The 11,838-nt window shown below is 46.1% G+C and overlaps 1 protein-coding gene across 1 annotated transcript in view; it reads left to right on the top strand.

The window, feature by feature from the left end:
* Nucleotides 1–3,435: 3,435 nt before the first annotated feature.
* The window catches only part of MIER2 (mesoderm induction early response 1, family member 2), a 13,209-nt gene continuing 4,806 nt past the window's right edge, over nucleotides 3,436–11,838 (top strand). Inside the window, exons 1-11 of the mRNA XM_009331827.1 lie at nucleotides 3,436–3,516; nucleotides 4,135–4,222; nucleotides 4,772–4,923; nucleotides 5,689–5,814; nucleotides 6,488–6,611; nucleotides 7,284–7,393; nucleotides 8,070–8,139; nucleotides 9,732–9,883; nucleotides 10,628–10,709; nucleotides 10,813–10,907; nucleotides 11,703–11,830. Coding sequence (XP_009330102.1) covers nucleotides 4,780–4,923; nucleotides 5,689–5,814; nucleotides 6,488–6,611; nucleotides 7,284–7,393; nucleotides 8,070–8,139; nucleotides 9,732–9,883; nucleotides 10,628–10,709; nucleotides 10,813–10,907; nucleotides 11,703–11,830 — 1,031 coding nt within the window. The 5' untranslated portion in view covers nucleotides 3,436–3,516; nucleotides 4,135–4,222; nucleotides 4,772–4,779. The remainder of the gene's footprint in view (nucleotides 3,517–4,134; nucleotides 4,223–4,771; nucleotides 4,924–5,688; nucleotides 5,815–6,487; nucleotides 6,612–7,283; nucleotides 7,394–8,069; nucleotides 8,140–9,731; nucleotides 9,884–10,627; nucleotides 10,710–10,812; nucleotides 10,908–11,702; nucleotides 11,831–11,838) is intronic.

The raw sequence follows: 11,838 nt of genomic DNA, 5'->3' as shown, positions 1-11,838 counted from the left end.
CGGAGGGCTGGTGGAAGGGCGCGGTGTCAGAGAGCGAAGCGGGAGCCCCCGAGGCTTTAGCACAGCGGGGGCCGACAGCGTTGGGGTCGCTGGGGAGCCGGGGTCGGAGGGGTGCGGAGCTGCTGGAAAGGGGCTCGCAAAGGCTGGAGGTAAGTGACAGGGCCTGAGCAGCGGGAGAACAGGGAGGTCGGGAACGTGGGAATGGCAGAGGGCTGGGGAAGGCGGCGGGAACGGTTCGGATGGGTGGCTGGGACCAGGAGAACTGCCCTGCCAAGGAAGCGGGTGGGCGAGCGAGTGGGGCTTGTGCTCTGGTGCTGGGTCGGGACGCCCCTGCTGCCTCTCCCATTGCGACGCCGTGTTTGTCTTGGTGCATCGTGCTGAAATGTTACTGCCATCACTCCACCACACTTATGGTTGGTGATGCTGTTCCCTGTCGGGTCTTGACATGTCCTTGAAATATCCCCATCCTGCTGTAATGGTTGTCGTGGCACATCCGCACTTCATTTCCATCACGAGATCCTTGTGACCACGACGTGGGAAAAGGACGCTGGGAAGACATCGAGGTAGCTGGCTGCTCTGTTGCAGGATCTCAGAGCACCGCTAGCTGAGACAACTTCTGTTCGACGGCAGGGCTTCGCTTTCAGGGTATTTCAGCGTTTTGCATGAAGAAGGTGCCATCTGGCCTGCCTGCCGTCCCATCCAGAATGGTTTGGTCTTCGCTGCCGCCTTTGGTGGAGCACGAAGGGTGCTGCATTCATCTGTGTCAAAGTGTTACTTCGGCATGTTGTTGGGCTGACATGATGTGCTGAAGTGCTGCCCTGGCACACTGCACCACGTTGCCGTTGTGCACACAGGTCTCCATCTTGGGGAGACCCAGGAGCCGTCACTGTCTCGCAGAGGAGGTTTGAACTGCGGAGTATCTCTGCTGTGGCATTGCAATGGCGTGTGATTTGGGCACTGATTTTCCTGACCAGTGCAGGGGAATTACCTGTGTGTCTTGTCCTCTGTTCATTTTTTGCTCTTTCAGGTCCATAGCTTACAGGATGACTCTATTTCCATTCATACCACTTCCCTCTGGCTACAGCTGGAGTTCGTAGAAAACGGACCCATGTCAAGTAGTATGGACAAGGCAAAGGAACAAGGGACACTTCTGTCACTGAGTCTGAAATACGTGTTAAACTAGCTCAGGAAACCATGTTAGCTATTAAAGTAGTAACACTGGAAAGGGAAACTTCCCTTCTTTTTCATCACTTTCTTGCAAGAGTGGTTTCAGCCTGAAGGTTTTTCTCTGGACAAACAATCTGCTTTGCACTGGAAAACAGCTTTGTCAGTGCAAAAAGCTCAGGCTCTTCCTCTGTTTGTGTTTTCTAAAACACGACTGTTGCTTTGTTCCACGTGCTCAAAAACTTGAGTCCAGAATTAAGGAGGGAGTGCTGGAGTCATCCAGAAATACAAACGTGGGAGTGAGTAATTGGTCAACCTCTGTGTAACTTTTGAGAGGAAAGTTATTCTCATGCCTGAGAAGCAGAGACTAGTGGAAGGAAAGCAGCTGCTGGGAAACTTAAAGCAAGATTAAAGGAATTTAATCTCCCTTTTCCCCCCTGTGATTAAATGGCCCATGGAGGTAGGAGCCATTTTCCAGCATCATGCTGCACTGTCAAAATAAATGGAGTTCAGCACTGTGACCTTTCATGGTGACCAAAACTGTCACCAGCAATAGGAGCATCTACACCTTGGCCAAGAACCATTCTTGATCTGGAGATATCTGGTAGTGCCTCAGTGTTGCTGCTGTCTTTCTGATGCATGTAATGCTGTTGCATTTTCTGCCTCCTGTGTGACATCTGGATTTGAAGTGTCAGACTACAGCTACCTCACCTTCAAACGAAGTAACTCCACATCACGTGGTATCGGCAATCAGTGTAATGAGGAATATTCTCTCTGCCATCATTTACATACTTAAGCCAGACCTGCCTTTCTCTCCTGCTCCTTTGACTTTGACTCTTGTTTCCGTGGTCTTCTGGATTTGTAAATTATCTGAGGGATCATTCGGTTTCACACATGTTTAAATTTGGGTGTGGAATGGGCCATTTACTTTGTCTGTCACTTGTTTCTTCTTTTCTCAGCCCAAACACAGCAGTGCTAGTTATTTTATGGTGACTCCAGCTCACAGCAGTTCCCACTTGCTCTAATGCTACGTTACTGCTTCGGAGAAATAAACTCGTGATTAGTTACTGAATTGTCATCCTGTCGTACTGACTATTACTCTTCATTTCAGCACCTGATCATTAATACAAGATCTCATCGTTCCTGAAGTATTCTTGACATCTTTTCAAGCCAGCCCATCCACTGCTAACAGTTTCAGTCTTTGTTTTCAAAATCCTTTGCATGCAGCTCCTTATTGATCCCCGTGCGAAGGAGGCGCAATCGATATATAGATCATTGTCTCAGGAAAGAGAGTTCTGCAGATCGCTCAAGGCTAGAGGGAGTAAGTGTAGACCTCACCCTTATCCTTTTCATGAAACCAGGGTTGTTTGCTTGGAAGGATTTATCCAAGAGGGTTTTGTAGTCTGTCACATTCCAGCAAGGCCCAACAAAGGGGCATTGACACTTTCCCGAGTTATGAAGCCGTTTGCCAGTATGACCATCCTCAAAATGGAGGCTGTCCGAATCCTTTCTGTCCCCTTCTCCTTTCATTATCCCATACACTCTTCCCTTTTAGTGTGCACGGTCACTGGGCTCTGCCTGCAGCTAGACAAAGCGGTCCCCAGTGGGGTTATCTTGCTGTTAATAATCAGGTGCTCAGGGATGGTGAATTGCAGCGCACAGTGTGTGCTCCAGTTGGACTAGAGGCATCCTCTTTTCACTGGTCCTGGTAGAGGAAGGAGCAAGAATTCCACAGCTGCTTCACAGATCCTTTCCCTTCCTCCCTCTTGGTCCTTCTCTCGTATGGCGATATCTTCTGCTGCCTTCCAGGCCAACCATTATCTTAGTGGTAATTAAACCTAGGAAATAGCTGCCTCTCTAGTCGTTATGGAATTTGCAATGTATGTGTTGATACCTGAAGGCACTAACTCAGAACCCAAAGTCTGGGGTGGCTTTTTTGGTGTATACTTTGCTCTATTGTTAGGGGATGAATTTTGATGTGAAGCTGTACTATGTTTTCTTAAATAAGTCGTAAGAGCCATGTACTGAAGCATTGTAGATGTCCTGGCTCCCACTGAGTAAGCGAGGAGTGATGGTGCACGGCTGAGATTATTAATGACTGAGGATCATAAAAAGATGTCATTGGTGACTGGGGGACTGACACTATGATTTTCTTCCACAGTCAGATGCTCTCAGTCACCCAAAGGCGTTGGTTAATTACCTGCTTGCTCCCTACCTAGGCTGAACTTGATGAACAGCATTTCCATGTACAGCAAGCAGCCCAAGGAGCAGCAGATGTTCTGGGTTGTTTTCCAGGCCTCAGCCCATACTGCTGCCTGAACTTCTGACCGAGCACTGAATGCCAGAAAGCAGGTGCCTGTTCTCGGTGTCTACCTGTCTCACCCTTTCCCACCTCACCTGTGCCACTCGCAGTCCTACCAGACTTCTTCGCTGCCTGCTCAGCTCTAAATTTCTTTGCTCACGCCTCTGAGCCTTCTGGATGCGGTGAGGCATTAGGGAGAAGCCAGCGTGTTGTGGCTGGCTGCTTCTGATTGCCTCTTCAAAGAGTGGGTCAGTTCATAAAAATGCTATGTTCAAACAAGCATGATGTGTGTATTTAGAATAATGGCTTAGGGTCAAAATCCTTTTACATGAAAATGTAAGCCGTAATGATCTGAGGTCTTAAACTGGTGAGAGGATAAATAATTAGTGGAGTGCTGAAGATAAGAAAGATAAAATGGAAACACCGCCATATGCAGTTAGAGACTGAGGGGAAGGTGATGAATCCGGAGGAGAGGAGGCCTGGAAGAGCTGTTAAACACACTTGACTAGAGCTCTTTTTGCACAGCACAGTTTCTAATGCTACGCTGTGAGGCTTTTGTTAACTTTTGCTTTGAAATCAAATTAATTGCATTTGCTGGTGGGGTTAAGTGGCTGGAGGCATGTTACGTTTTTAAGATGTCTCAGCCATATTTTTCTCTTTTCTTGAAGGCCTCGGTGGGCAGGCAGAGTCCGAGGGTGGTGCCATACCCAGCCCACAGTCTATGTCCTGGAGAGCCTGGCCTTCAGAGTGCAGCAGGTAGCCACAGTTTAAGTATGCTTGTATTTGTTGGTCTGGTTTCCAGAGGAAACAAGGCTCCTGTGATCAGCCTGTCTGTTCGCTTCTCCTTCCCACATTGTCCGAACCTGTTGGTTGATTTCCATGCCATTTGACAGAGGAGGAAAGTCTTAAAGATGCCAAAGCTCCTACAAGTGTCCATTTGCCCGTTCTTGCAATAAGGGGTAATTATCCTAAAAACGCCTCGGGTGAAGGAAAGGCTGCGGTGTGCGTTCACATGTTATGACATTAGCCAATCCAGTTAGAGATACGTAAATACTCAGAAAACCTTCAGATTCAGCTTTCAGTCAGTGGGACTTGAATGTGCAGAGAACCAGGCTTTGCAATTGAGCGCTCACAGAGTGACTTCTCTCAGTTGTGTTCCCTAGCCCCTCTTACTCCTTTCTACCTAATCTCTTCCTCTGGCTTATCATGGCTGCACACACAAGAGGGGGTCGTCCCAAGCTTTGTTGCATCTGAAGATTTGGTCCAGGGTGGTGCTAGTATCCCAATTTCTTGTAATCCCTGCAGTTGTGTCAATGGGCTCAGCTGATCATCGACTGAACCTAGCAGAGATCCTTTCACAGAACTACGGTGTACGGGAAGAAAGGGAAGAAGAAGATGATACTCAGGAGAAGCAGAAATCTTTAGAAGAGCTGGAGAAGAGTTTCAGTGCTTCTCAGGTAAAGGCAGCAAGGGAGGGGAAGGGAAATTACCTGCTGGGGTTTCTTGTTTGCTTTTACAGTACTGGTACCAAAGATCTTTGTGTGAAACTCTGACTTGCTTGCTCATCTGGCAGTGCACTGTGTTTAGCTCCACGCATCAATGAGTCTTAGGTTGCATTTGGATAGGAAGGAATGGTTTTGACAACAGGTGACAGCAGTAAATTTTGGAGTCTTCCTCTGCCAAGTAGCTACTCTGATGAGGTGATCTTTGCTAACCTTGCTGAAGAGCCATCAGCTGTTGGGTGTATGTTCGTTTCACAGTGGAGGAACCACAAAGATGAGATGATGTGGTCCTCCTGTGGGTGGTCCCACGGAGGCCTTGGTGGAACACAAAGCGTGTTCTTGGTGAGAGACTGTCTCTTCAGGTCAGGCACAAAGCTAATAAAGGGATTTGCTACTTCCCTTCCTTGGTATAAATATAGTTCTGTCTGGCATCTCTTCACCAGCATGAAATCCAGTATAAAAAAATTATATTTTAAAAATGCCCTTGACTGTATTTCTTTGGGGTGAAAGTTCCTGGCTTCTCTATACCTTTGAGAAGAACAGGTTATGGTGGGTCCTGATAGACCGTGCCTCCTCCATTACACAGCGTTACCCGAGGCAGAGCCCCCAGAAGAGCAGAGCTGCCTTGACTGCCTCTGCCTATCTCTGTGTTCACTACAGCTGGTGTTGTACTTGGTGATTGTTCCATTCCTGATGAAGCTTTGTCCTCCTCTCGCTCAGAGCAGTGAAATGCCATTTGAGGAGCTGCTTGCACTTTATGGCTATGAGGCATCTGATCCCATCTCAGAGCAGGACAGTGAGAGCAATGATATTACTCCAAATCTCCCAGATATGACTCTGGATAAGGTAAGACCAGCTGTCTGCTTGGGTGTATGCTATTAGCTTGTGCTGTAGGTTACTGTACTGTCTTGGAGCTTGAGACATCTAGTAGCTCTTTTCAGGAGGGGTTTGACTAACGATGGGGAAAGGGGCCTGCCTAGTTCTGGTGTCCCAGCGAGGAATGCCAGGTACAGAAATTGAATTTGAAGAGTTGAGAGGAGACTGGAGAAAGGATAACTGTTTTAAAAAGAACACTGTAAAAACTCTTTATGGAACTTGGGTTACAAGTCTTTACACATAGATGTAGATCTGTGGAGAGTCAGGGGAGGTTTGTATCTTCCCAGCTGAAGCTATGGCTCCTCCTGTTCTAGCTAAAGCCTGTAGAAAGCGGTTTTTTCCTTCCAGGATCTTTGAGATATTTGCTCTGGGTGGAGCTCTACAGAAAGGGCCACTTGCTCATCCTTTCTCTGGCTTCCATAGGAAGCCACTCTTGGCGCTTGTAGAAGTGCTTCTAGGGAAGATAATCTAGGGGTGGTGGGGAGTGTGAGAGGGAATCTGTCTTTGGAGAAGCTATGGGAGGGTGAGGAGATCTGTGGATGTGGCTACCTTTGGCTAGAAATGCTTTACTCTAGGCCTCCCACCCCCCCCACATTTTTTTTTAATTTAAAAATATTTTTCACTTTCTTGTTGTTGTTAAAAGGAACAAATAGCGAAGGATTTGCTTTCAGGGGAAGAAGAGGAGGAGACACAGTCTTCAGCTGATGATCTGACTCCATCCGTCACGTCCCACGATGCATCGGACCTATTCCCAAACCAGCCTGGCTGTATGTGTCGCTAATTTCTAAGTAATTGGTTTTTACTTAGATGTGATGTGCAGAATAGGGCAAGAATGTTTTTCTTTATTTTGTCACTAAGTTTCCTGACATCAGTTTTTTCCACTTTCCTTCTGGGGGCTGCAAATAAACCTGAGTGCCAATGGTGTACCAAGCATCTGTTAGGACATGATAGAGCGTAGATGAGCAGTGGGATGAGGAGGGAATTGTCTTTAGCTGTAACTCATAACATTGAATAAGTGAGAATTGTTTCGCTACCTGCTGTAATTGCAGTCTGAAAGATCAGTGCCTGATCTGACATCTCTAAAAGTGAATAAATTCAGTAGCACTAGTAGTGTGATATATTGTGGCAGCTCCTAAATATCAGAATACGCAGGAAGGCAAAGTGCATGAGAGAGACTGAGCGTAAAGTGATCTTACTCCTTCTACTAGCCTGCAAAACGAAGGAGTCTGAGCTCCCCGGATTGGTCAGCACCACCCACGTGGCAAGTGTGCAAATTCTTTTATTTAAAAGGAGAAAATTAAAATATGGGTAAGTTGTCACTGAGGAGCATGCTGAAAGTAACTTTAGGGCAGAAAATGAAGGGAATGAGAAGGAACATAGAGCAATAGAAAAAAAAAAAAAACATTTTGTAACTACAGGTCTTTTCCTTTCCCACAAAGCAAACAACTTCCTTGCTGATGAAGACAAAGAGCCCTGTTCATCTCCGTGTGCTTCCTCCATGGCTGAGGATTCAGAGGAGGATTCCATCCCATCCAATGAGTGTAAGAAGGTAAATGATCTGAGTGCATTGGGAAGGAGAGCTAACACAATGTGCTTGAGTCTGAGGAAAGCACGACACCAAAGTGCTGTGATATTTCTTTAAGCAATTTTCTTTCTTTTTATTTTCTTTTGCTCAGCACCTTGCATTTTGTGGAAGGTGGTGGCAGATACGGGTTACAAGAGTTTTTTTAATACAGATTTTTGAAATCTGTATCTGAAATTATCTTCTGCTTCAGATATGGAAAATGCTGTTGTGCCTTGGTAAATTAAAACTGCAGCCTGTAGCCCTATAAAGGTGAAATGCTGTGCAACATTCCCAGCAGGATTTACTGAGGGAGAACCATCACACGAAAGAAAGGAGCAGACCTCCAAATTCATCCTGGTTGTGAAGGTTGCAGGAGAGCTTCTGCATTTCTTTATCTCCAGCCTTAGCTTCTTGCCATATATCATTAACGTTAGAACTATGTAAATGTCTAAGGTCCCCAAAGTATCATCTGGTTGGTAGTAAATCTTTTTAGTTACCCTATAAAATAGTCAGGGTTTCCTAGAAGTAATAGTGACAGTGGGGACTACTGATACATAAATCAGCCTCGTGGTGTCATAGTCCCTAAATCATGAAGTACACCTCAGTGCTTACGTGGAGCATTTTCCATTTCAATTTACCCAATTCTCTGGTGATATTTCAGGAGATCATGGTTGGACCTCAGTACCAAGCCACTGTTCCCATCCTCCACTTAAACAGGCATGGTGAAAAAGGTGAGGCAACCTGCTTTATGTATCTTGTTTGGATGTAGGGCTGCTGGCCTGGGCATCTGATGGGGCACTGGTTCACCAGTTCTGCTCTTTGTGTCTAGGCTTGGCACCTCTCAGTGTTGACACTGAAATTTACAGCTACACCTGAGCTAGCTTTAAACTAGCCTGTTTGAATAGGGCTAGTAATACAGCTACAGAAGCTAAGAAGCTCAGTGAAAACTGGATTGGTGTGACAGGTTTGGAGGAGGGGGTCTCAGCTGTAGCCAAAGAGAAGGAATACTCTTCTGGAGATATTCTAATTTATTTTTCTCTGATGTCTTTCTTAAGTAGCCAGAGTTATTTTCATTCAGTACTCCCTGGAGCTGATCAGTTTCCAATTTGATAGGATGTCTGCAGAGTAGATGGAGGTGCCTTGATTTGCAGATTGCGTCTAATAACTAATGCAATACTAGCAGCAGCTTGTTGAGTTTCTGAACAAGATAGCTAACAGAAAGCCACGTCTTTAGAAATTACTTGCTTCCTCCCTGGTTCTTCTATCTTAACAGACTGAGCAAATTAGTTCAAGGAGATAAAAGTTATCAGTGTTGTAGGTACTACTTCAGGTTTACCCAATATAGTTCTCAGAACTTTTCACTGTTACTTTATCAGTGCTCTCAGCCTTCTGTATTGAAGACCACAGATTTAGTGTGCGTTTTCCATAACCTGTATGTTTGCGTCAGTGTAAAATGAAAGGAAACTGATAGTAGATCCAGATGGGGGTCTTTTATGCCCTGTTTGTAATGCCTCTGACCTGATTTTAGTGATTCTACAGGGCAGAAGGGTTGGTTCCTTTGCCTCTAGAAACAAGTTAGGTACAGAGTGTGCTAATGTTTTTATCTGAATAGAAAAATCTCAATATTTATGATTATTTTTTATTGCAGAGTCTTTCTTCTTGCTTTCTTCTGTGCTGTTATTTTACTTAAACATCTCTCTGCATTGTTGTGTGCCATGTTCTCACGGAATAAGAGCCTTGAAAGCTGCAAGGGGCAAGAAGCACTTAGTGATGCAGTGTGCTCCTGCTATTCTGTGTGGATGGAGCAGCTCGTAGAGGAGCATTGCAAGCTATCACAGGGAAGGGCAGCCTTGCAGCTGCTTAGTTTTGTGTCTAGGATGGGGAGAGGATCTTGAGCCTAGGGCAGGGTTGCATCTCAAAGTTGCCTTTGCCTCCCACTCCTTTTGTTGACTGTGTGCTGGAAAAGGCACCTTAGAACCTAGGGGTTTTTAGTTGCCAGGATTAATGAATCAAAGCAACAATCTTTGAGAACATGGTAACAAAACCTTGTCAACCAACCCTTCTGAAGAAGCGGAAGCATGCCAAGCCTGTGCTTGGGGCTCTAAAAGGGGTATAAAGAGTATTAAGCTTATCTGCCTCCAAAACCGGGAGGGAAGATGCAGTACCTTCACAGAGATGGTTGTCATCTCTAGTGCCAGGCTGGAGTACCAAGCAAAGATTTCCTTCCTCCTTCTCTCTCTCCCATGCACATACATGCAGACTATTTCTGAAAAGCAGCAGAATTCTCTGTTTGATTAGCTAATTTCGGTGCTTTTTCTGTTAGCCTATGAGAATGAAGATCAGCTGCTTTGGGACCCAAACATACTCCCTGAGAGAGAGGTTGAAGAGTTCCTATACCGTGCAGTGAAGCGACGATGGGATGAGCTGTCTAGCAGCAGCCTGCCAGAAGGAGAGATGGTGAAGGACAATGAACAGGTAAGCATGGGGGCTTCTTGCAGCCTGCAGATACTCTAATGGTGCTGGCGTAATAGTGCAACATTTCCTACAGAGATCCTGACTGAGAGACCCACTTAAAAGAGAATGAGACCCAACTCCAGTGATCCCCTACCCCTACTCCTGCTCAGCTGCAGTCTCGGGAGGCTGTTCACCCTCCTGTTGGGAAGACAGGAAAAGGCTGTAGTGGGTCGGACCACAGGCCTGTCTAGCTTAGTACCTTTCTTCCAACACAGTAACAGATGTTTGTGGAAAGCATGTAACAGACTGGGCAAGTAGACAATGGGTACTGTTTGACTGTATTCTCCCAGTATCCCAAACTCTCTGAGCCAGAGCTTGCAGCAGGAACATCCTTTTGGATCTGTCCTCTATAGCATTGTCCAATTCTTTGAAGCCAGCAGAAGATCAAACATCTGGCTAAGAAACTTCAGAGCAGTTGTTTCCTCTAAGCTAGCCAGGTTAGATTCTCACAGTAAGTCTGCAGGAACAGAGAGGCACGCCTGTAATCTGCAGAGCTGCTGGTAGAACTGCATCTTTTCAGTCCCGGGGTTTGTAATCCAGTGCCTTGAAAAGTGGAATAATCTATGCTGATGGTCAAGCTGGGGTTAGTGGCAAAGTGGCTCCTGGGAAAAATAAGTTTTACGAAACAAACGTAAGTCATGAGCAGGTTGGTTTGTGGTGTGTTGCTCAGGTACATGCTGTCAGTAATTTTCTTCTGTTTCCTAGGCCTTGTATGAACTGGTTAAATGCAACTTCAATGCAGAAGAGGCACTGCGGAGGTTACGGTTCAATGTGAAGGTTATCAGAGGTGAGAACCTCCCGTATTTGGGTTCTATCCCAAACATTAAGGCACATGTAACTCTTTCTAGATTCTGTACATCTCCTCCAATTCCTCTTTCTTTCTGCTATAGATGAGCTTTGTGCCTGGAGTGAGGAAGAATGTAGAAATTTTGAACATGGCTTCAGGGTCCATGGGAAAAACTTTCATCTTATCCAAGCAAACAAGGTAAGGATGCTCACCCCTGCATCCCACTAAGACAAAGGGAAGGAGGCACGTGCATTTGCACCAGAGGTATGTTTTGAGCCTCGGCTTAATGCAGGAAGTTCAGGACTGCTGAGTTCCGATCCCAGGCTTTGTGTTGACTCATGCTAGCAGGTGATGGGCTGTTCACTGCCCTGCTCTGCCTTATTTTCCAGGTGGGAGAAGTCACAAACAACACTGACCTGCATGAGTGATGTCAGTTAATTACTGATTAGCCCTTTCTGGAGTCTCAAAAGTTCTTTCCAAACTCTCAGCCCTTGCAGTACTTCTGTGAATGAGTGAGTTGAGCATGTGGATGTTTTGTAAAGTCCCCTGGGGTCCTCTAGAACGAAAGATGCTGTTGTAGGGAGAGCTGGGCCCCAGGACATATGCTGCTGTGCTGGGAGTTGGCAGAACCAGAGAGTCCAGTTCTACCACTGAGTAATTGTGGGCATGTTGATGCTGGCCAGTGAAAATGGATGCAGGTTTGCTCTCTTGATGTTAAGTGTGCTACTGGAAGCGCAGGAAAGTCCTACACGAATGTACCGTGTGTGAACCCACACTGGGGTCTGCAAGAACAATTGTGCACTGTGGGGAGTTCTTTCTCTGGCCGATTACCACCTTGGAAATCTCAGTATGTGCTTCCATTCTGCAGCGTAGATGTGTCCATAGCAATATAAATTACTGTAATGCACTTAATTTTCTGTGCTGATTAAATGGGAGAATAGTCCTTGCTCCATGAGATGCATCGTGATGCATGGCTATGATGTTTCTCCTCAGGTCCGCACCCGGTCAGTGGGCGAGTGTGTGGAGTATTACTACATGTGGAAAAAATCAGAGCGCTATGACTACTTCACTCAGCAGACTCGTTTAGGAAGGAAGAAGTACGTCCTCCACCCTGGAGCCACGTGCGTGG

Source organism: Pygoscelis adeliae, unplaced genomic scaffold (assembly GCF_000699105.1).
Source record: "Pygoscelis adeliae isolate BGI_AS28 unplaced genomic scaffold, ASM69910v1 Scaffold239, whole genome shotgun sequence".
NCBI lineage: Eukaryota > Metazoa > Chordata > Aves > Sphenisciformes > Spheniscidae > Pygoscelis > Pygoscelis adeliae.
Note: the sequence above shows the minus strand (reverse complement) of the source record. Positions and strands in the feature narration are given on the sequence as shown.